Source organism: Oncorhynchus keta, chromosome 19 (assembly GCF_023373465.1).
Source record: "Oncorhynchus keta strain PuntledgeMale-10-30-2019 chromosome 19, Oket_V2, whole genome shotgun sequence".
NCBI lineage: Eukaryota > Metazoa > Chordata > Actinopteri > Salmoniformes > Salmonidae > Oncorhynchus > Oncorhynchus keta.
The window spans coordinates 70055995-70080438 of record NC_068439.1 but is presented as its reverse complement, the minus strand read 5'-3'; the positions used below and the strand labels follow the sequence as shown (position 1 = coordinate 70080438).

At 44.3% G+C, this 24444-nt stretch overlaps 1 protein-coding gene across 1 annotated transcript; it reads right to left on the bottom strand.

The window, feature by feature from the left end:
• Positions 1–909: 909 nt before the first annotated feature.
• LOC118397887 (adhesive plaque matrix protein-like) lies at positions 910–21647 on the bottom strand. Its single transcript, XM_052468962.1, has 3 exons — positions 21446–21647; positions 21141–21245; positions 910–2954 (listed from the first exon to the last, which is right to left on the bottom strand). The coding sequence occupies exons 1-3, from the start codon at positions 21645–21647 to the stop codon at positions 910–912; spliced, it is 2352 nt and encodes a 783-aa protein (XP_052324922.1).
• Positions 21648–24444: the final 2797 nt, after the last annotated feature.

The following is a 24444-nucleotide window of genomic DNA, read 5'->3' as shown; positions in this document are numbered from 1 at the left end:
ACCAGAACCATGTTTCTTTGTGACACACCAGAACCATGTTTCGTTGTGACCCGTACCAGAACCATGTTTCATTGTGACACACACCAGAACCATGTTTCATTGTGCCCCGTACCAGAACCATGTTTCGTTGTGACACGTACCAGAACCATGTTTCATTGTGACACACACCAGAACCATGTTTCATTGTGACATGTGCCAGAACCATGATTCATTGTGACACACACCAGAACCATGATTCATTGTGACACACACCAGAACCATGTTTCATTGTGACACACACCAGAACCATGTTTCATTGTGACACACACCAGAACCATGATTCATTGTGACACACACCAGAACCATGTTTCATTGTGACACACACCAGAACCATGATTCATTGTGACACACACCAGAACCATGTTTCATTGTGACACACACCAGAACCATGTTTCATTGTGACACACACCAGAACCATGTTTCATTGTGACACACACCAGAACCATGTTTCATTGTGACACGCACCAGAACCATGTTTCATTGTGACACACACCAGAACCATGCTTCATTGTGACACACACCAGAACCATGATTCATTGTGACACGCACCACAGTTGTAGTCTGCTGTGTTTGAACAACAACTAACACAAAACAACTTTTTAAAATGTTTTCTGTTTCAAGGAACTGGTGAAAGTAAACTTTGTGCAGGTACAGACGATGATCAGTCTTTTTAATACATCACATTTTACTTTTCATTACCATGGCAACAAGATATACAGTACTGTACGGGTTAGACATGCTAAAGTGTTGCATATGACATTCTGAAATACAGTGTTTGGATTCCAACATTTCTTGACGTTATCACGTGGAGGGATCAGAAGAAGATCCATAAAAAGAAAGTATGTGTTAATAGAAGAAATTGTGCTCTTTTCACAAATGACCCATTCTAGCCACAGTTACCTGTACTATAGGTCTGTAGGAGGAGAGGACTGTGTAGGTCTGTAGGAGGAGAGGACGGTGTAGGTCTGTAGGAGGAGAGGACGGTGTAGGTCTGTAGGAGGAGAGGACGGTGTAGGTCTGTAGGAGGAGAGGACGGTGTAGGTCTGTAGGAGGAGAGGACGGTGTAGGTCTGTAGGAGGAGAGGACGGTGTAGGTCTGTAGGAGGAGAGGACGGTGTAGGTCTGTAGGAGGAGAGGACGGTGTAGGTCTGTAGGAGGAGAGGACGGTGTAGGTCTGTAGGAGGAGAGGACGGTGTAGGTCTGTAGGAGGAGAGGACGGTGTAGGTCTGTAGGAGGAGAGGACGGTGTAGGTCTGTAGGAGGAGAGGACGGTGTAGGTCTGTAGGAGGAGAGGACGGTGTAGGTCTGTAGGAGGAGAGGACGGTGTAGGTCTGTAGGAGGAGAGGACGGTGTAGGTCTGTAGGAGGAGAGGACGGTGTAGGTCTGTAGGAGGAGAGGACGGTGTAGGTCTGTAGGAGGAGAGGACGGTGTAGGTCTGTAGGAGGAGAGGACGGTGTAGGTCTGTAGGAGGAGAGGACGGTGTAGATCTGTAGCAGGAGAGGACGGTGTAGGTCTGTAGGAGGAGAGGACGGTGTAGGTCTGTAGGAGGAGAGGACGGTGTAGGTCTGTAGGAGGAGAGGACGGTGTAGGTCTGTAGGAGGAGAGGACGGTGTAGGTCTGTAGGAGGAGAGGACGGTGTAGGTCTGTAGCAGGAGAGGACGGTGTAGGTCTGTAGGAGGAGAGGACGGTGTAGGTCTGTAGGAGGAGAGGACGGTGTAGGTCTGTAGGAGGAGAGGACGGTGTAGGTCTGTAGGAGGAGAGGACGGTGTAGGTCTGTAGGAGGAGAGGACGGTGTAGGTCTGTAGGAGGAGAGGACGGTGTAGGTCTGTAGCAGGAGAGGACGGTGTAGGTCTGTAGCAGGAGAGGACGGTGTAGGTCTGTAGCAGGAGAGGACGGTGTAGGTCTGTAGCAGGAGAGGACGGTGTAGGTCTGTAGGAGGAGAGGACGGTGTAGGTCTGTAGGAGGAGAGGACGGTGTAGGTCTGTAGGAGGAGAGGACGGTGTAGGTCTGTAGCAGGAGAGGACGGTGTAGGTCTGTAGGAGGAGAGGATGGTGTAGGTCTGTAGGAGGAGAGGACGGTGTAGGTCTGTAGCAGGAGAGGATTGTGTAGGTCTGCAGGAGGAGAGGACGGTGTAGATCTGTAGCAGGAGAGGACGGTGTAGGTCTGTAGCAGGAGAGGACGGTGTAGGTCTGCAGGAGGAGAGGACGGTGTAGGTCTGTAGCAGGAGAGGACGGTGTAGGTCTGTAGCAGGAGAGGACGGTGTAGGTCTGTAGGAGGAGAGGATGGTGTAGGTCTGTAGGACGAGAGGATGGTGTAGGTCTGTAGGACGAGAGGACGGTGTAGATCTGTAGCAGGAGAGGACGGTGTAGGTCTGTAGGAGGAGAGGACGGTGTAGGTCTGTAGGAGGAGAGGACGGTGTAGGTCTGTAGCAGGAGAGGACGGTGTAGGTCTGTAGCAGGAGAGGACGGTGTAGGTCTGTAGCAGGAGAGGACGGTGTAGGTCTGTAGCAGGAGAGGATGGTGTAGGTCTGTATCAGGAGAGGACAGTGTAGGTCTGTAGCAGGAGAGGACAGTGTAGGTCTGTAGCAGGAGAGGACATTGTAGGTCTGTAGCAGGAGAGGACGGTGTAGGTCTGTAGGAGGAGAGGATGGTGTAGGTCTTTAGGAGGAGAGGACGGTGTAGGTCTGTAGCAGGAGAGGACGGTGTAGGTCTGCAGGAGGAGAGGACGGTGTAGATCTGTAGCAGGAGAGGACGGGGTAGGTCTGTAGCAGGAGAGGACGGTGTAGGTCTGTAGGAGGAGAGGACGGTGTAGGTCTGTAACAGGAGAGGACGGTGTAGGTCTGTAGCAGGAGTGGACGGTGTAGGTCTGTAGCAGGAGAGGACGGTGTAGGTCTGTAGCAGGAGAGGACGGTGTAGGTCTGTAGGAGGAGAGGACGGTGTAGGTCTTTAGGAGGAGAGGACGGTGTAGGTCTGCAGGAGGAGCGATGATTACATTTCTGATTCTGAAGAAAATAACATCATTGCAACGGTCTACTTGGAGTTGAACGACTGACTTTTAAAACAGCCAGAGAGGGACTGTACCAAATTAGCCCCTTTTGGCCTCAACGTGTAGCAGTTTTGAAGGTGTAGCCAGAGTCTATTATGAAAGAAATTGTGGCATGTCAAGGAAGCCAAAGCTAGCATGCCAGGGTTAAGTTTTAAGTTGATGCAGTAAGTGAAAGGACATAGCTTTTTGTGCAGGTGTTATTAAAAAGTAATTGTGTTCGTATTGCAGCACAAGGTGAATTGACCAATCTTTACATCACAGCGAGCCTTGCCCCTCAGTTCCGTTTTCCATTTTCAGCTTTTGATGGAGACTGCAGTTTAACCAAACACAGGGTTCCATCCCGAGTTGTTTTGATTGTATATACGGAGTTGTCCAACGTGTATGTTGCATCTGAATCATATCAATGCTGTTGTCAAATGGCAGTTCTACCTACCAGTGTGACTATGAAGGTTAAAGTGTAGCAACCGTGTGAATGGAATTTACAGTACATAATGTGATTTGTGATGCCATTGTCATTCACCGCTGTCTCTTCAACAGGAAACACTCAAGGTGTTACTGTTCATGAATCATGTTTATTTTTCATCTATTTATTTGAAGGTTGGGAAGATGTACCCAGTCACTATAACATGAATACAATTTCTGTGCTGGCAAAGCCCTGATGGAAATGAGTGCTTTTGAGTGGCTCCATGGGTTACTGCTGCTGAACCATAACAATTATTTGCTAGAAAATTGCTGCAAATTCCTCTTTTAATACCGGAATAAAAACGTAAAAAATGTCTCAATACCTTGTCAACTGTACATGATATATTCCCCCATCAATCATCTCTGTCACAACAAAAGGAAGCCCAACTATGTGAAATAATTATCTGCTTTCAATGCTGAGCAGTACAGTTGTGAAAAGGCTCAAGGTTTGTTGTGTTGGTACATTGATTATACTCCAAAGCGTTGCTTGCTTTTTCTTACTCAGTTAAAAGGTATTAAATATCTGAAATAGTTTGTTTCATATCCACCACTATCCTGATGATATTAACATGAAGTGACCGGTGGAATTATGGCACTTGTGCTGTATTAAAAGATGCCCATATCTGGTCAAAGTCAATACTACTCCCAAATGCAAAAGTGAAGATTTCCAGTGAGCCACACTTACTCTGCATAGCAGATCAGGCTCTATCTCAAATTTGCACAGAACTCAATCGGTACATTTTTCTGCATCCACCCAGCCAGCTCTGTTATTCTGCTCCTCTATGGAGACCAGTGAGCAAAGACAAATACTGATTTGACAGAGCAACATCTGTCACAAACATATAGAGATCTCTTTTCAGAGGCACCAAGAGGCAGCTGCTTGTACAAAGTATGAGGGGTTACATTCAAGTGAGACTAAATAACTGTTACATTCAACATGTAGTGAGACTAGTAAATTAAGAGTCCTTAAATAACGGTTTCATTGTTGTGCAGAACGAGATCCTCAAGCACATGCACCAAACAGCATATATTTCAGTATATTCACGGCATAAATTAGTTACCACTGTAGCTAGCTTTATGAGTTCACAACGGACTATTAGGATGGTTATCGACCAAGAGACCCATGATGCGACCCAAAGATGATGACCTCAGGTACTGATAACAAAATGGGAGTTAACAGAGTTATCAAAGGGCACCCAGGACATTCATGGTATATATTCAGATATTAAAATGTGAAAAAATGGGATCTGTCATGGATATTTTCATCATGCCTAATTGAAAAGGATGGTTTGTAATGTCGCTCTAAAACACTCTCTGTGGGATGTAAAGCAGTTTAATTGGGCTAAATTGATCTGAATTGAAAGCACTCTGTTAAAAGGAAGGGATGCCACTGGCAGTGGGCCTAGTGTGGCCAGTAATCCGAGAGCGCTAGGGCCCTTACCTGCCCATTAGCATGGAAATGCAGAGGATGAGCTTTGAGGATAAAGTGTTTTAATAACAAACATGTTCCCCCGGTTAGCCTTTAACTGGAGTGTGATTCAATTATTTTCAAAGGAGAGTTTGGCATGCATTTGCAGTGCACATCGGTCCCCAGCATATATATGAGTGTACAAAACATTAGGAACACCTGCTCTTTCCATGACATAGACTGACCAAGTGAATCCAGGTGAAAACTATGATCCCTTATTGATGTCACCACTTCAATCAGTGTAGATGAAGGGGAGGAGACAGGTTAAAGAATGATCTTTAAGCCTTAACACAATTGAGCCCTGGATTGTGTATGTGTGTCATTCAGAGAGGATGAATGGGCAAGACAAGATATTTAAGTGCCTTTGGACGGGGTATGGTAGAAGGTGTCAAGGCGCACTAGTTTGAGTGTGTCAACAACTGCAACGTTGCTGGGTTTTTTACGCTCAACAGTTTCCCGTGTGTATCAAGTTATGTTCCACCACCCAAAGGACATCCAGCCAACTTGACACAATAGTGTGAAGCATTAGAGTTAACATGGGCCAGCATTCCTGTGGAACGCTTTCTACACCTTGAAGAGTCCATGCCCTGATGAATTGAGACTGTTCTGAGGGCACTGGTCAAAAGTAGTGCACTATGAAGGGAAATGGGCACTGGTCAAAAGTAGTGCACTATGAAGGGAAATGGGCACTGGTCAAAAGTAGTGCACTATGAAGGGAAATGGGCACCGCTCACATCAATCACCAAGGCAGTCAGATAAGTTGATGTATATGTGTGTGAAAAGGCAGACGTGACGGGACGGGTCGCCCCTCCCGTCCTAACAGCAGTGTTTTATTGGCAGTGCCCAGCACCTCTGAGACAATAGGACCTGTGTGACTGTCTGGAGGGCTGTCTGGAGCACAGAGGATAGTGTCTCACTGTTTGACCTGCACGAAGAGGAGCCCTGCTTGTTCCTCTCTCTCTCGTATGCATTGATAGAGGATCTGATGGGCGGTTCCACCAACTGAGTACGTTTTGAGTAGTGTAACTTGGTAATTTAAAAAATATATATTTCACCTAATTGTGACATTCTGTCATAAAGGGCACATGTTCAGTTTGATAAAGAACACGTTTCCCCATCTCAAGGGGTTAAATAACATTTTTACTAGAGCAAGTGCCTATTAAGTGCCAAATCAAGTAACAGGGTTAAATCCCCTTGTGATGGTGATGGAAGCTTGTTGTGTGGGGCAGGGAGGGGTAATTGAATGCGAGCTTCAACCCAAAAAAAGAAACCCTAAAACATTTCTAGCCTGTCTATCTATGGGTAACAGGGTTAACACGTTATGGTCAACCCGCTCACTTTTCCAACACAAAACACCAGAAAATTGTCAAAAAGTGTTGAACCATCTTACCTGCTTTTACACCATTTTGACTATTAGATGTTCAATGTTTCTTTAAAAAGGAATAGTTCTACAATTTTAAAATGAGAGTTTAGTTCACATAACAGGGTTGACCTTAAAATGAGGGACAGGTTGTTGTGGTTTTTACATTAAAATGAATCACTAATGACATGAAATAAATAAACATCTTCAGAAATGACTTTGTCAAAGCAACAAATGAATGAAGGCTTTACAATGATGGTAATAACTTCCTAGAAGTTCCCAGGGTGCACAGAGGGACATGTCAAAATGCTGACTTCAGCAAGTCTTCATTCATATCGAACTGAATTATTGAATTGTCCATGTGGTCTATATTAAATAGCACGTCATTTAATATAACAGGACTTTACATTTCTATCTACAATATCAAAGGAACAGAAAAGGCACTCATTTTGTCGAAGACCCTGCTATGATTTTCTCATTATAATCGTGTTGAATTGAATTGTCCTAAACTTCCCTTTTCACCAGATGTGCACTGTAGTTTCAGTGAACTATCCCTTAAAATGTATATGTTTACAATAAAGTTACCTACTGAGCTTCAATGGGTGATCGATGCTCATGTTTCTCATATCTCACTCTCTCACCTAGTCGATGGTGTCATGCCTTGTAGTAATTGTGCAGAGGCTTTAGATATTTACTAATGACTAATAGAAATAGGTTAGTGCTATTTGGGATCATGGGACATCCTACCCTTACTCTACCCGTTCCCTAACCTTAACCATAACCTTAACCGTGTTAAATTTCAACTTCAATGGGGTGACGTCAGAGTGGGGATGTCCTAAGGATCCCGTTTAGACTTTTCTAATAGAAATAGATAAAGCAGTTGAACTCCAGTAATTATGATCAGAGGAGCAGTTCCTATGCTTTGTTCTGTCTTTGGTTCAAATAGGCCCGTTTCCCCATAAACGCATGGGATATATTACATTATAAACTGGGCAGTTCGAGCACTGACTGCTGATTGGCTGACAGCTGTGGTATATCAGACCGTACACCACGTGTATGACAAAACATTTATTTTTACTGCTCTAATTATGTTGGTAACCAGTTTATAATAGCAATTTTATATTTTACCTTTATGTAACTAGGGAAGTCGTTTAAGAACAAATTCTTATTTTCAGTGACGGCCTAGGTACTGCCTGTTCAGGGGCAAAACAACATATTTGTACCTTGTCAGCTCGGGGATTTGAACTTGCAACCGTTTGGTTACTAGCCCAACGCTCTAACCATTAGGCTATCCTGCCGCCCCAATAAGGTACCCCTGGGGTTTGTGGTACATGGCCAATATACCATTCCGTGCTGCGTCGTGCGTAAGAACATCCCTTAGCCGTGGTATATTGGCCATATACCACAACTCCTTTTTGCATTATTGCTTAAATACCACACTAGAGCCGAGTGGTCTCGCTGTGACCTTGAGCCTTGTGACAGTTAGAGGAGAGCAAATCCCATGAATGCCATTTATATTTGTGCCTATACAGTGAGAAGTGAAACAAGGTTGAGTTCCAACAGTAAGGAAAGATGTCATTTAGAGAGGGTGGTGTGTGGGAAATAAACGGCCACTGACAAGGTTGGGGTTTCCGGGAACAAAAGCAGGGACTTCGTTGCTCACATCTTTGTTTACTCTGACCTTCTACCAGACGAGCCTACTGTTATTGTCAATATAAGCATACAAGCTATATGCCTAGTATCTGGAAAGTTGCTAAATAATGACAAACACACATTATTTTCAACTAATGTGTTATAACTTTGAAGAACATATGTATAAACCAGTGGAGGCTGCAGAGAAAAGGACGGCTCATAATAATGGCTGGAATGGAGTAAATGCAATGCTATCAAAAACATGGAAACCACGTGTTTGATGCCATTCCATTGACTCCATTCCAGACATTTTTATGAGCCGTCCTCCCCTCAGCAGCCGCCACTGGTAAAAAACTATTTGTAAACTAATGGGCAGTTAGCACATTAATTATCATAAATTCATTGTATAATATTTAGTACAGCTTAATGTAATGTGTTATCACCGTACTATCATCGTTGCTTTCTGGCTGCTGCTTCCCGAGCACTTTCCCGACCAGTTCCTAACCTTGGTCAAGACTGCCCCCACCTGGTAGAGTGTTGAACCAGCAGAGGCTTGTCACATGCTCTCTGAGCTGAGGGCAGGCAGATTTGATTTGTCAAAGGTCATGAATTTAAATCTCCTATGTGAAGGAGGTGGATATAGTGTTGATGACTTGCTAAAACAGTATCATAATGAATCAGTCAGTATACGGCATTGAGTCAACAGATCTGGGGCTGACCAGCTGTCCTCTCTCAGTCCTTTCTATGAAGTGTTTGTGGATGAGCTTAGGGCCCAAACTGTGAAATTACATAGAAGTGGATTAAAAGCAACAACTCCACTCGATTGGGGCCACACTCTTAAATTGATAAGGGTCCTCCGGTTCCTGCCTTAGGAATCATCAGAAATAGAAAATGCATTGTATTCCCCCATACTACGTATACAGTATTGAACGAATGAAACAGAATAGGGACAGGGTTACTATGATAAAAATAGTAAGCCCTAGTGATCACGATACATGGAGAGAGTTCTTGTGTGTGATCTGCTTGCACATGTATGTCCTACTTTCCGTCTCATTGTGTGTGTATCTCCTGGTGTATTTCCACCAGTCTCTGTGTAGTGGCGAGATGATCTTTATTCATTACATGCAAGGCTTCCCTTTTGTGTGCATAGCTGTCTTTCTTACAGCGATCAACGGGATCCATTCAGCCCTCAGATAACACAGCTCTCTCTGTAACAATAACGTCCCTTTTCTGCCCTGTCTGTATGTCCTGGATCTTCAGCCCTCAGATAACACAGCTCTCTCTGTAACAATAACGTCCCTTTTCTGCCCTGTCTGTATGTCCTGGATCTTCAGCCCTCAGATAACACAGCTCTCTCTGTAACAATAACGTCCCTTTTCTGCCCTGTCTGTATGTCCTGGATCTTCAACCCTCAGATAACACAGCTCTCTCTGTAACAATAACGTCCCTTTTCTGCCCTGTCTGTATGTCCTGGATCTTCAGCCCTCAGATAACACAGCTCTCTCTGTAACAATAACGTCCCTTTTCTGCCCTGTCTGTATGTCCTGGATCTTCAGCCCTCAGATAACACAGCTCTCTCTGTAACAATAACGTCCCTTTTCTGCCCTGTCTGTATGTCCTGGATCTTCAGCCCTCAGATAACACAGCTCTCTCTGTAACAATAACGTCCCTTTTCTGCCCTGTCTGTATGTCCTGGATCTTCAGCCGTCAGATAACACAGCTCTCTCTGTAACAATAACGTCCCTTTTCTGCCCTGTCTGTATGTCCTGGATCTTCAGCCCTCAGATAACACAGCTCTCTCTGTAACAATAACGTCCCTTTTCTGCCCTGTCTGTATGTCCTGGATCTTCAGCCCTCAGATAACACAGCTCTCTCTGTAACAATAACGTCCCTTTTCTGCCCTGTCTGTATGTCCTGGATCTTCAGCCCTCAGATAACACAGCTCTCTCTGTAACAATAACGTCCCTTTTCTGCCCTGTCTGTATGTCCTGGATCTTCAGCCCTCAGATAACACAGCTCTCTCTGTAACAATAACGTCCCTTTTCTGCCCTGTCTGTATGTCCTGGATCTTCAGCCCTCAGATAACACAGCTCTCTCTGTAACAATAACGTCCCTTTTCTGCCCTGTCTGTATGTCCTGGATCTTCAGCCCTCAGATAACACAGCTCTCTCTGTAACAATAACGTCCCTTTTCTGCCCTGTCTGTATGTCCTGGATCGTCAGCCCCTGCTTCAGTCGGGTGGACTTGGTCCAGTCGACTCGGTGCCTTATGTTCTATATGTGTCCGTTCTGTATATGTCTGGGTGTCTTCTATGTTGAAAGTCAACTAACAACGTGCAGGAGGTGTAACATGGCTTAACATGGCTATGTAGCTCCGGAGACGGGGTATACAGGGTGCTCTTTGAAAAGGGTCTCCTATTCTCTTTTACAGGCATTGAGCTGTGCGGTCTGTGAATGGCACATTTGAACCCGTACTGTGTTCATGGACATATGCTTGAAAGCCTTCCACAAAGACAGCTCAGTATTCCTCTCATCTCCCTATTTTAGCATTGACATTTGAGTGCCTGCTGAATGCATGCTTTAACAAACAGCCCTTATCACCATGACATCTGGGTAAGCACACAATCCCCCAAATAGCCAAACTTCTTTACTTTGGCTTCTTTCTTGGAGTCAGGGGTGCTTCCCAGATGACACCCTGTTCCCCAGTGCACTACTTTTGACCAGAGTCCTATGAGCCCTGCTCAAAAGTAGTACACTCTATAGGGGATCGAGTCACATTTGGGACGCAACAAGGCAGATGCACCATAACTATTTATGTACCTAATAACTGATTTGTGAACTAGGTTATTCAGCCGAGGCCAAAGCCCCATGCTGTGGCATTCAACACATCTCCCCATCATTAGGTTCAGAAACTTTGGCTTTGACATGAAAGCTTCATAACGACAGTAGAGCGACAGTTCTGGCCAATCAGTGTCGGCACCCCAGCGGGTGGCCATATTGCCCGCTTAGGGGACTTGTATTGGTACTGCATGGTGGGCATGTTTTGACTGTTGTTCTCTCAGTTAACAACTACATCAGAGACTGCTAAGCAGACGTGGGATAATGACATGGGTTTGGCTGTGTTTATGGGCCCCCTGGCATGGCGGCAGGGCAGCGAGTGCAGCCAAAGCTACTGACCCTGCTTATGTGGAGCGTCTCATTACGCCGCTAATATGGCTCACAAACAAAGGCTTTAAAAGGGAAAAGTCACTAATGAGAAAACCCCTGCTAAATGGGAGTTCTCTGAACTGCCCTGGCTGCTTTCTGTTACACACACACACACACACACACACACACACACACACACACACACACACACACACACACACACACACACACACACACACACACACACACACACACACACACACACACACACACACACACACACACACACACACACACACACACACACAAAATAAACATTATGCTGACCAACACACAAAGCAGAATATTTCACTAAGGCCGTCAGTGTTTTCTAAATGCAGCTTTATCTATCCTTTGTAGATAGTATTGTCTAACGATGAGAAATAACAAACAAAAAGCCCTATTAATATTAAAGAAAGGGTGATGGTGAAATAACAGTAGGCTGCAGAGAAACCAGGACTCCCACCATCCATCTGCTTTGCTTTATCACAAAATCAGGGCCTTCTTTGGGGAATTATACATCTAGGCCTACTGTACAATTAAATATTAACAAGAAACCAGGATAGTTGTTGCCTATTTCAAATTCTGAGGGAGGCCAACAAATACTGTAAAATAAAATATCAGTCAGAGATAGATTTAGCAGAGCAGAGGCTTCTGTTATGCCTCCTCCTAGCTGCCAAATGATTCCAGTCCCCTTCACTCACTCCAAGCCCTCAATCCTAATCATCTGCCCACACTACTATGACTGCCAGCCACCGCTGCCTCTCTATACACATGGAACAGGAAAGGGGGATTATTGCACAGATGGCTGTGAATGAATGAGAGATCCTTCAGATGTAATGATGCTACAATTGTGTATTCAGGAGGGAAAATTATCCCTTTTTTAAGGAAATCTATCCAGACATAAACCAGGACACAGTGAAGGGGGCATTTTGTTTCTGGTAGACAGGGTATTGAGCGATAGGAACCAATAAACACTGTCCAGTTAATGATGGTGTCAGTGGGGATCATTTATGAGAGAGCAACACAAAAGAATATTGTTCACAAATAACTATTGCTTTCTCCATCCTCATTAAGAGAGACTGAGGGCTACTGTTTAGTGCCTGCAGCAGCAGCAAAGCTATTCTCTGTCCCTTGGATAGAGGCCATTGTGTGTGTGTGTGTGTGTGTGTGTGTGTGTGTGTGTGTGTGTGTGTGTGTGTGTGTGTGTGTGTGTGTGTGTGTGTGTGTGTGTGTGTGTGTGTGTGTGTGTGTGTGTGTGTGTGTGTGTGTGCGTGTGCGCGCGCGTGCGTGTGTGTGTGTGTGCGTGTGTGTGTGTGCGTGTATGGAAACTACAGATGACTGTCACGATTCCGGAAGCTATAAAACGGATGGAGGATGATAAGCCTGCATCAATCATTAATGAGTATGGAGAGATGGATTCCTTTGGAATTCACAGCACAAAACTGTACTATATTGACATCAGGGCTAATTTGCTAACTGTTTGCTTATTGTGAGCACCGTTTATTTTACAGTGAATAGAATGTCAAATAACCTTTTTGGTAGAACAAAAAGTAAATGATGAAAATATCATACTTTTTCCCCCTCCATATATATTGCATTTTACTCTTTTATAACCATAACATAGGTAAATATAGAGCTTCATAAATCAAACATGTAGAGTACACACCTTCCTCTTTCATTATCAAGCTTTGTGCCATTTTATGTGCACATTAAACACCATTACATTTTCATCTAATTATTTATTGTTCAAAATTGTCCTTGACCTCACCTGAAATGCATTTGTGAAATAGCTTTTAGTAATTGCATTCTTCCAATGGTTTGGCTTTTTTAAAGTGTTTTTTTTTTCTCCAACAAAATTCCAGCATAATTCTAGTCCCATGCAGTTTAATAGGAAATATGTAAATTATATAATAATTCTAACCAATTATCACTGGATAGAGCAGGCACATCAATTAAATTAACTTCCAATTATTTCAGTACACAAATGATATATTTAACAGGTGCAACGGGTCAATGTACATTTCATTAGAGCATTATATATTTGAAGCCAAATAATTTACTGCAGTCATTAAAAAGAACAGACTCTGCTTTTCAGTGGATTCTCAAAAGCATTTAGTTTAGTACTCTAGCCACCTCGTTGGCTGCCTCTCCGGTCCACTTCTATCTGCTCGTTCTCTTGCTGTGGGGGAATAATAGCTAGCTGCCTCTGCAGATAGAGGCTGTTGTGTGTGTGTGTGTGTTAGACTCCAGATATTGTGCGACCTTGAGCACGATCACATTTATCAAGGCATTGTATGTATCCCAAATGGCACCCTATTCCCAACAAATTGTACTACTTTTGACCAGGGCCCATGCCCTATATAGGGAATAGGGTGCCATTTCAAATGCAGCCAGTATGATTCCAGTCTTGTCAAAATGTGCGAAAGCAATTTACAGAGGCACAATACCAGTGGATACTTCATTTTTGGAAAATTGGCTCCACTTCGAACCGTATTCACAAATTGATAATAAAGGTTGCTGCATCACCCTGTGATACATGGTGGCATTTTACACAACAGCCTTTGGTTTGGTGTGAAATTGAAACTAAATGTGATAATCAGCAGATTTCTGACAAGCTTATTCAAATGCTCTACTACCTTTAACTTATTAACCTACTGTCATCATTATAGAGCAGGAGAGAAATAGTTTGGCAAGTCAAATTTTATTGGTCACTTACACATGGTTAGCAGATGTTAATGCGAGTGTAGCGAAATGCTTGTGCTTCTAGTTCGACCGTGCAGTAATATCTAACAAGTAATCTAACAATTTCACAACAACTACCTTATACACACAAGTGTAAAGAAATGAATAAGAATTTGTATATATAAATATATGGATGAGCGATGGCCGTGCGGCATAGGCAAGATGCAGTAGATGGTATAGAGTACAGTATATACATATGAGATGAGTAATGTAGGGTATGTAAACATTATATAAAGTGGCATTGTTTAAAGTGACTAGTGATACATTTATTACATCCTATTTTTAATTATTAAAGTGGCTAGAGATTTGAGTCAGTATGTTGGCAGCAGCCACTCAAGTAATGGCTTGAGTGATGGCTGTTTAACAGTCTGATGGCCTTGAGATAGAATATGTTTTTCAGTCTCTCGGTTCCAGATTTGATGCACCTGTACTGACCTCGCCTTCTGGATGATAGCGGGGTGAACAGGCAGTGGCTCGGGTGGTTCTTGTCCTTGATGATCTTTTTGGCCTTCCTGTGACATCGGGTGGTGTAGGTGTCCTGGAGGGCAGGTAGTTTGCCCCCGGTGATGCGTTGTGCTGACCTCACTACCCTCTGGAGAGCCTTACGCTTGTGGGCGGAGCAGTTGCCGTACCAGGCGGTGATATAGCCCAACAGGATGCTCTCGATTGTGCATCTGTAAAAGTTTGTGAGTGTTTTCAGTGACAAGCCAAATTTCTTCAGCCTCCTGAGGTTGAAGAGGCGTTGTTCCTTTTTCACCACGCTGTCTGTGTGTGGACCATTTCAGTTTGTCCGTGATGTGTACGCCGAGGAACTTAAAATTTTCCACCTTCTCCGCTAATGTCCCGTCGATGTGGATGGGGGTGTGCTCCTTCTGCTGTTTCCTGAAGTCCACGATCATCTCCGTTGTTTTGGTGACGTTGAGTGTGAGGTTATTTTCCTGACACCACACTCCGAGGGCCCTCACCTCCTCCCTGTAGGCCATCTCCTCGTTGTTGGTAATCAAGCCTACCACTGTAGTGTTGTCTGTAAATTTGATGATTGAGTTGGAGACGTGCAAGGCCACGCAGTCATGGGTGAACAGGGAGTACAGGAGAGGGCTGAGAACGCACCTTTGTGGAGCCTTAGTGTTGAGGATCAGCGGGGAGGAGATGTTGTTTCCTACCCTTTTTATTTTCATTTCACCTTTATTTAACCAGGTAGGCTAGTTGAGAGCAAGTTGTTATTTACAACTGTGACCTGGCCAAGATAAAGCAAAGCAGTGCGACACAAACAACAACACAGAGTTACACATGGAATAAACAAACATACAGTCAATAATACAATAGAAGAAGTCTATATACAGTGTGTGCAAATGAGGTAGGATAAGGGGGGGTGAGGCAATAAATAGGCCATAGTGGCGAAATAATTACAGTACAGCAAATTAAACACTGGGGTGATAGATGTGCAGAAGATGAGTGTGCAAGTAGCGATAATGGGGTGCAAAGGAGCAAAATAAATCACAATATGGTGATGAGTTAGTTGGATGGGCTATGTACAAGTGCAGTGATCTGTGAGCTGCTTTGACAGCTGGTGCTTAAAGCTAGTGAGGGAGATATGAGTCTCCAGCTCCAGTGATTTTTCCAGTTCGTTCCAGTCATTGGCAGCAGAGAACTGGAAGGAGAGGCCGAAGGAGGAATTGGCTTTGGGGGTGAGAAACCAAGGCTGTTGAGTCTGCTGATGAGAATGTGGTGATTGACAGAGTCGAAAGCCTTGGCCAGGTCGATGAATACAGCTGCACAGTATTGTCTCTTATTGATGGCAGTTATGATGTCGTTTAGGACCTTGAGCGTGCCTGAGGTGCACCCATGACGAGCTCGGAAACCAGATTGCATAGCGGAGAAGGTACGGTGGGATTCTAAATAGTCAGTGATCTGTTTGTTAACTTGGCTTTTGAAGACCTTAGAAAGGCAGGGTAGGATAGATATAGGTCTGTAGTAGTTTGGGTCTACAGTGTCTCCCCCTTAGAAGAGGGGGATGACCGCGGCAGCTTTCCAATCTTTGGGGATCTCAGACGATATGAAAGAGAGGTTGAACAAGCTAGTAATAGGGGTTGCAACAATTTCTGCAGATCATTTTAGGAAGAGAGGGTCCAGATTGTCTAGCCCTGCTGACCTGTAGGGGGTCCAGATTTTGGAGCTCTTTCAGAACATCAGCTTTCTGGATTTGGGTGAAGGAGAAATGAGGAGGCTTGGGCAAGTTGCAATGAGGGGTGCAGGGCTGTTGACCGGGGTAGGGGTAGCCAGGTGGAAAGCATGGCCAGCCGTAGAATAATGCTTATTGAAATTCTCAATTATCTCTGATTTATCGGTGGTGACAGTGTTTCCTAACCTCAGTGCAGTGGGCACCTGGGCGGAGGTGCCCTTATTCTCCATGGCCTGTACAGTGTCCCAGAACTTTTTGGTGTTAGTGCTACAGGATGCACATTTCTGTTTGAAAAAGCTAGCTTTCCTAACTGCCTGTGTATATTGGTACCTTACTTCCCTGAAAAGTTGCATATCGCCGGGGCTATTCGATGCTAATGCAGTACGCCACAGGATGTTTTTGTGCTGGTCAAGGGCAGTCAGGTCTGGAGTGAACCAAGGGCTATATATGTTCCTGGTTCTACATTTTTTGAATGGGGCATGCTTATTTAAGATGGCGAGGAAGACACTTTTAAAGAATATCCAGGCATCCTCTACTGACGGAATAAGGTGAATATCCTTCCAGGATACCCGGGTCAGGTCGATTAGAAAGGCCTGCTCGCTGAAGTGTTTTCGGGAGCGTTTGACAGTGATGAGGGGTGGTCGGCAGACCCATTACGGACGCAGGCAATGAGGCAATGATCCTGGTCGAAGACAGCAGAGGTGTATTTGGATGGCAAGTTGGTTAGGATGATATCTACCCTCACCACCTGGGGGCGGCCCGTCAAAGTCCAGGACCCAGTTGCACAGGGCGGGGCCGAGACCCAGGCTCTCGAGCTTAATGACGAGTGTGGAGGGTACTATGGTGTTAAATGCTGAGCTGTATTCGATGAACAGCATTCTAACATAGGTATTCTTCTCGTCCATATGGGGTAGGGCAGTGTGCAGAAGCTAATTGGAGTGGGTCTAGTGTGTCAGGTAAGGTGGAGGTGATATGATCCTTGACTAGTCTCTCAAAGCACTTCATGATGACAGAAGTGAGTTCTATAGTCGTTTAGCTCAGTTACCTTAGCTTTCTTGGGAACAGGAACAATGGTGGCCCTCTTGAAGCATGTGGGAAGAGCAGACTGGGATAGGGATTGATTGAATATGTCTGTAACACACCAGCCAGCTGGTCTGCGCATGCTCTGAGGACGCGGCGAGGGATGCCGTTTGGGCCGGCAGCCTTGCGAGGGTTAACACATTTAAATATTTTACTTATGTTGGCTGCGGTGAAGGAGAGCCCGCAGGTTTTGGTAGCGGGCCGTATCAGTGACACTGTATTGTCCTCAAAAGTCACGTTCGTTGGAATGAATATCAGACCAAGGCGCAGCGTATGTTGAGATCCACATAATTTTTAATAAAGAAAGAGAAACTTTCTTGCGTTGAACAGACCTGAGCACAGGCGTTTCCTGTTTTAGTTTCTGTCTATAGGCTGGGAGCAACAAAATGGAGTCGTGGTCAGATTTGCCGAAAGGAGGGAGAGGGAGGGCTTTGTATGCGTTGCGGAAGTTAGAGTAGCAATGATCCAATGATCCAGAATGCCAGCCTGGGTCGCGCATTCGATATTCTGATAAAAATTAGGGAGCCTTGTTTTCAGATTAGCTTGGTTAAAATCCCCAGTTACAATAAATGCATCCTCAGGATATGTGTTTTCCAGTTTACATAGAGTCCAATGAAGTTCTTTCAGGGCCTTCGAGGTGTCTGCTTGGCTGGGGGATATACATACACGGCTGTGATTATAATCGAAGAGAATTCTCTTGGTAGATAATGCGGTCGGTTTGATTGTAAGAATTCTAGGTCAGGCGAACAAAAGGACTTGAGTTCCTGTATGTTGTTATGATCACACCACGACTCGTTAATCATAAGGCATACCCCCCTGCCCTTCTTCTTACCAGAGCGATGTTTGTTTCTGTCGATGTGATGCGTGAAGAAACCGGGTGGCTGTACCGACTCTTATAACGTATCCCGAGTGAGCCATGTTTCCGTGAAACAGAGAATGTTGCAATCTCTGATGTCTCTCTGGAAGGCAACCCTTGCTCGAATTTCGTCTACCTTGTTGTTAAGAGACTTGACATTGGCAAGTAGTATACTCAGGAGCGGTGAGCGATGTGCCCGTCTACAGAGCCTGACCAGAGGACCGCTCCGTCTACCCCTTCTGCGGCGCCCTTGTTTTGGGTCGCCTCCTGGGATCCGATCCATTGTCCTGGGTGGTGGTCCAAACAGAGGATCCGCTTCGGGAAAGTCGTATTCCTGGTCATAATGTTGGTAAGTTGACGTTACTCATATATCCAATAGTTCTTCCTGGCTGTATGTAATAAGACTTAAGATTTCCTGGGGTAAACAGTGTAAGCAATAATACATAAAAAACTAAATACTGCATAGTTTCCTAAGAACGTGAAGCGAGGTGAACATCTCTGTCGGTGCCATGTTTTCTCATCAAAGCTGGGTTGGCAGGTCATTCACTTAGCTTATGTCACAGTCTGATGTATAGTTTGGGCACCCAAGTGGCGCAGCGGTCTAAGGCATTGCATCTCATTGTTAGAGACATCACTACAGACCCTGGTTCGATTCCAGGGCTGTATCACAACCGGCCATGATTGTTAGTCCCGTAGGGCGGCGCACAATTAGCCCAGCGTTTCCCGGGTTAGGGTTTGGCTGGGGTAGGCCGTCATTGTAAATAAGAATTTGTTCTTAACTGACTTGCCTAGTTAAATAAAGGTTCAATAAAAAAAAGATTAGCTGGGCATAGACATAAGTATCTCCACCCATCAGGGCTACAGCAGAATAGAGCAGTAGTCATATATGGGGTTATTTAGAGGAGAGTGAGTGAGTGAGTGAGTGAGTGAGTGAGTGAGTGAGTGAGTGAGTGAGTGAGTGAGTGAGTGAGATATTTGGGACACAGACAGTGGACTTAGTGAGTTAATGAGTGAGGGTGACAGTAAAAACTGCTAGTGACTAGTTTGTTTGGATGACACTTGTGAAATGTCAGCATAATGTACTGTTCAGCTAAGCCCTGCTAATGGAGGTTAACAACAGAGCAGAGAGAGCTCCATCTATGACCACCCCCAATCACAGCATTTGCTTAATAACAGTTAAACACAGTAGAGAGGGTCAAAACTACAAACACATGATCTCTTTCACTCTCTTTCTGGTCACACTTTATTTAGATAGTCCATCTGTAAATGCTCTAAATGCTCTACAGATGGTAAAACTATCGACAAACTATATGTTGATAAGCAACTGCTTACTAAGGTTATGGTCAGGGGTAGGTTTAGAATAAGGATTAGGTTAGGATAATGGTTAGGTTAGGATAGGGTTAAGGTTAGGGTTAGGGTTACTAGTGGGGCTACTATTACAGTGGGGCAAAAAAGTATTTAGTCAGCCACCAATTGTACATGTTCTCCCACTTAAAAATATGAGAGAGGCCTGTAATTTTCATCATAGGTACACTTCAACTATGACAGACAAAATGAGAAGAAAAAATCCAGAAAATCACATTGTAAGATTTTTAATGAATTTATTTGCAAATTATGGTGGAAAATAAGTATTTGGTCAATAACAAAAGTTTATCTCAATACTTTGTTATATACCCTTTGTTGGCAATGACAGAGGTCAAACGTTTCCTGTAAGTCTTCACAAGGTTTTCACACACTGTTGCTGGTATTTTGGCCCATTCCTCCATGCAGATCTCCTCTAGAGCAGTGATGTTTTGGGGTTGTTGCTGGGCAACACAGACTTTCAACTTCCTCCAAAGATTTTCTATGGGGTTGAGATCTGGAGACTGGCTAGGCCACTCCAGGACCTTGAAATGCTTCTTACGAAGCCACTCCTATGTTGCCCGGGCGGTGTGTTTGGGATCATTGTCATGCTGAAAGACCCAGCCACGTTTCATCTTCAATGCCCTTGCTGATGGAAGGAGGTTTTCACTCAAAATCTCACGATACATGGCCCCATTCATTCTTTCCTTTACACGGATCAGTCGTCCTGGTCCCTTTGCAGAAAAACAGCCCCAAAGCATGATGTTTTCACCCCCATGCTTCACAGTAGGTATGGTGTTCTTTGGATGCAACTCAGCATTCCTTGTCCTCCAAACACGATGAGTTGAGTTTTTACCAAAAAGTTATATTTTGGTTTCATCTGACCATATGACATTCTCCCAATCTTCTTCTGGATCATCCCAATGCTCTCTAGCAAACTTAACAGGGCCTGGACATGTACTGGCTTAAGCAGGGTGACACGTCTGGCACTGCAGGATTTGAGTCCCTGGCGGCGTAGTGTGTTACTGATGGTAGGCTTTGTTACTTTGGTCCAAGCTCTCTGCAGGTCATTCACTAGGTCCCCCCGTGTGGTTCTGGGATTTTTGCTCACCGTTCTTGTTATCATTTTGACCCCACGGGGTGAGATCTTGCGTGGAAACCCCAGATCGAGGGAGATTATCAGTGGTCTTGTATGTCTTCCATTTCCTAATAATAGCTCCCACAGTTGATTTCTTCAAACTAAGCTGCTTACCTATTGCAGATTCAGTCGGCCCAGCCTGGTGCAGGTCTACAATTTTGTTTCTGGTGTCCTTTGACAGCTCTTTGGTCTTGGCCATAGTGGAGTTTGGAGTGTGACTGTTTGAGGTTGTGGACAGGTGTCTTTTATACTGATAACAAGCTCAAACAGGTGCCATTAATACAGGTAACGAGTGGAGGACAGAGGAGCCTCTTAAAGAAGAAGTTACAGGTCTGTGAGAGCCAGAAATCTTGCTTGTTTGTTGGTGACCAAATACTTATTTTCCACCATAATTTGCAAATAAATTCATAAAAAATCCTATAATGTGATTTTCTGGATTTTATTTCTCTCATTTTGTCTGTCATAGTTGAAGTGTACCTATGATGAAAATTAAGGCCTCACTCATCTTTTTAAGTGGGAGAACTTGCACAATTGGTGGCTGACTAAATACTTTTTTGCCCCACTGTACATCATCGTAAGAAATCTGCCCAGCAATTGCATGGTTAATACTGATGACAGCAAGACCACTAAGGCGTTCCTGTGACATGGTGGACGTCAGGTAGGATTTGATGAGCTTCAGCTTTGAAAAGCTCCTCTCTGCTTCAGCTACGGTCACTGGAAGAGTAAGACACATTCTGAGGCCCACAAATTTGGATACATTTCTGAGAGCTCCCTTTCATGTATAAATATCAGCAGCTCAAGCAGGGTCCTGGTCTTCGATGGCAAGTCAGGCAAGTTCTTCAGTTCCTGTGCAAGACCTCTGCCATCCAAGTCAGAGTATTTTATATAGTGCAGTGTCACACTAAGGGCCTCACATTGTTCTGTCAGCTCCTCATTTGAGAGACTTAGGAAGGTTGACAGCACTCCAAACTTCTCTCCCACATTTTCCAATGTGGAAAATCTTTCCTGAAGGGCTGAGGTTGCAGCATCAACAACGACATTGAAAAATGTCACCTCCAGCTTCTTCAGGACATCACTCAAAGGCTCATCAAATGATTCGTAGGAAAAGTGCGACATTGTAGACCTCAGGCTTTTTGTTGTAGAACGGCGTCTACATTCATACCCTCACAAATATCCTTGGCTGATGTTTGTGCAGTCATAAAGCTTGTTGCCCTCTAGTTGCTGAGACCTCTCTCTGTCTTTCTGAGAAGACTGACTGCAACATCCACATGCATACTGGGAGACTGCATCAGCTTGCTCACATGTTGGATCTGGCTCAAGATGTCCTAACACACCACTGTACAGATGCTGAAGCGGAATGATCCCACCTCCTCTGACAAGGACTGGGCCTCAATCTTTATCACAGGGTCTTTTGGTTTGATCCCAAACCTCAATCAGTGCCTCTCTCACTGCTGCTGCCTGATACCTCAGTGGCTCGACACTCTTAACTTTACTCTCCCACCTTGTCTCAGTCCACATCTTCAAAGTGATGTCCACATGTTTTTTCAGGATGGCCCATCGCTGTGTGGAGGCTGAGAACAAGGTGTACAGTTTGTGTAAGATGCCAAAGTGACCTGTGGCATCGACAGAACTTTTAGCATCAGCATCAGCCACAACCAGGTTCAATGTGTGAGCCCCACATGGCACAAATAGAGCTCTTGGATTCATTTCCAGGAGTCTGGCTTGGACACCTTTGTTTTTGCCTCTCATGTTGACCCCATTATCATAAGACTGTCCTCTACAGTCCTCAAAATGAATTTTTAGTTTCTCTAATCTTTTGAGAATCAGGGATGCCAAATGTTGGCCTGTGGACTCCTCTGCCTCCAAAACCCCCATCAAAGTTTCCTTTATGTGGGGCTCCTCCTTCAGTGACACAATTCTAATCACAACTGACAACTGTTCAGTTTGGCTGACATCTGAGGCGAAATATAGAATGATAGAGCATAATTTTGCCAGCTTGATGTCACTCACCATTATTGAAATTACCTTGCTGCTCAACAAATCAATGTGTTTGTTCTGTATTTGGTGGCCAAGGTAGCTGGAGGTGTGACTCGAGTTCCCTTTTGGGCACAATTCAGGTGCTCTTTCATGACTGGATCAAATTGTGCCATCAGTTCAACCTCTTTGAGGAAATTTCCATTTGATGGAGAGCACAGTGTTTCTGTGTGTTGTCTTAGTGCCAGAGACTGACTACACAATAGCAGCCAGACATGTCGACACCTCTTTCCATCTTGTCCTCTCAGCCTCCATAAGTGCCATCTCATGCTTATCAATTGTTTCCCCTTTTTTGATCCTCATTGCCAGTTCTTTCCATGTTTTCATGCAGTTTTGGTGTTCTCGACTGCTGTCGTGTGAAGTCAGCAAAGAACTTGCATGTTTCCAGTCTGTCAGTCCTGAGTTTGCTAATTTCATTTTCTTCTTCAAAAATAGTTTTCAGCAGAAGAAGAAGAGGCTGTTGTTTCTTTCAGAATACACCAACCATCTTCTAGGGATTTTTTTACCACTCACCAAGGTCTTCCTGAAATACTGGTGGTGGCAACTTCTTCTATCACTCTCATTCCTTGGGGAAACAAAGTTAGGTGGTACCTCACTTGGTCCTCTGCAAACTAGTTGTGTCCGAATTCTGTCAGTCAGAACTGAAGGCCAGCCAGCAGGGTCTGTAGACAATGGTTCATCCTCAGCAGCAGGGTCTGTAGACAGTGGTTCATCCTCAGCAGCAGGATTTGGTGGGGATGCTGCTACAGGCATTTCTAATGGAGAGTACATGGGCATTAGTTTACACATGTTATTCACAGCATTTATAGTGGTGGAACATCCCACATACATACCCAGTAATAATACAATCATCATTGTTACCTACAATATGGAAACTTAAAACTTTGCATAAATGGACATGATTTATTGTGTTTATGTTATGCAGGGATGCACACATAAACACACCATACAACCTCCTTGGCTAATTATAGGCATAAGACAAGGCATAACTCAATATATCACAAAATATACAAAATAATAGCATAATAGAGACGTCTTTTAAGTTAGCCTACAGAATTGGAAAATCCCCTTACTGAGCTCAGAACCTAGTCAATACAATCACAGAAAACCTTTATGATGTCACCTCAATGAAAGTTAACCAAATCAATAATGTGCTCTTTAGGTTGTAATCGTTTTGCTGCAGGCTCCACACATTATCATGATGAAACTGTGTGAAATGATATCCAATGTTATGTACGCTAGTTGGACAGAAAACAGAATATTGTCGCCCTATGTGTAATACTGTCAACCAATAGTCAAGACTGAACCAATTTACCTTGGTGGTGTGCAGACCGGTTTTATATTATTCTTAATGATTTCACACAACCCAGAAAAAAATGAATCAATATGTCTGTGAAACTATATATTCACAGTATTATGAATGAATTGTGGTTTATTTGGTAGCATTATGTTGTGTGAATGATTTTACTAATTGCATTAGTACTGTACAAAGTTAAAGGTGAGCTATTTGATAGATTCTCCCGCTCCCCCTACCTTGGGCTTCCAATGGGGAGACCTGAGTTAAACCTACCCCCACCCCCCTCCCCATCTCATACTTCTGAGTTGGAGACTTTCCCAGGTAGTAGCCTGCCTAGCTCACGAACTAGAATCAGGGAGCCCACTCCGACAAGGTTAATTTACCCATAGTCCCACATGGTGACATGATATCATGGAGGTGACATGCAAATGAGCGATAGAAAACCTATTGCGCAAATGTCACCATAACAAAAAAAATTGTGCGGGCGCCCTATGCCACCCCAGGCAAGATGCTGCCCTCCTAGGCTAATTATGTCACCCATACCTAAAAGATGCTGCCCATTTCACCCATACCTAAAAGATG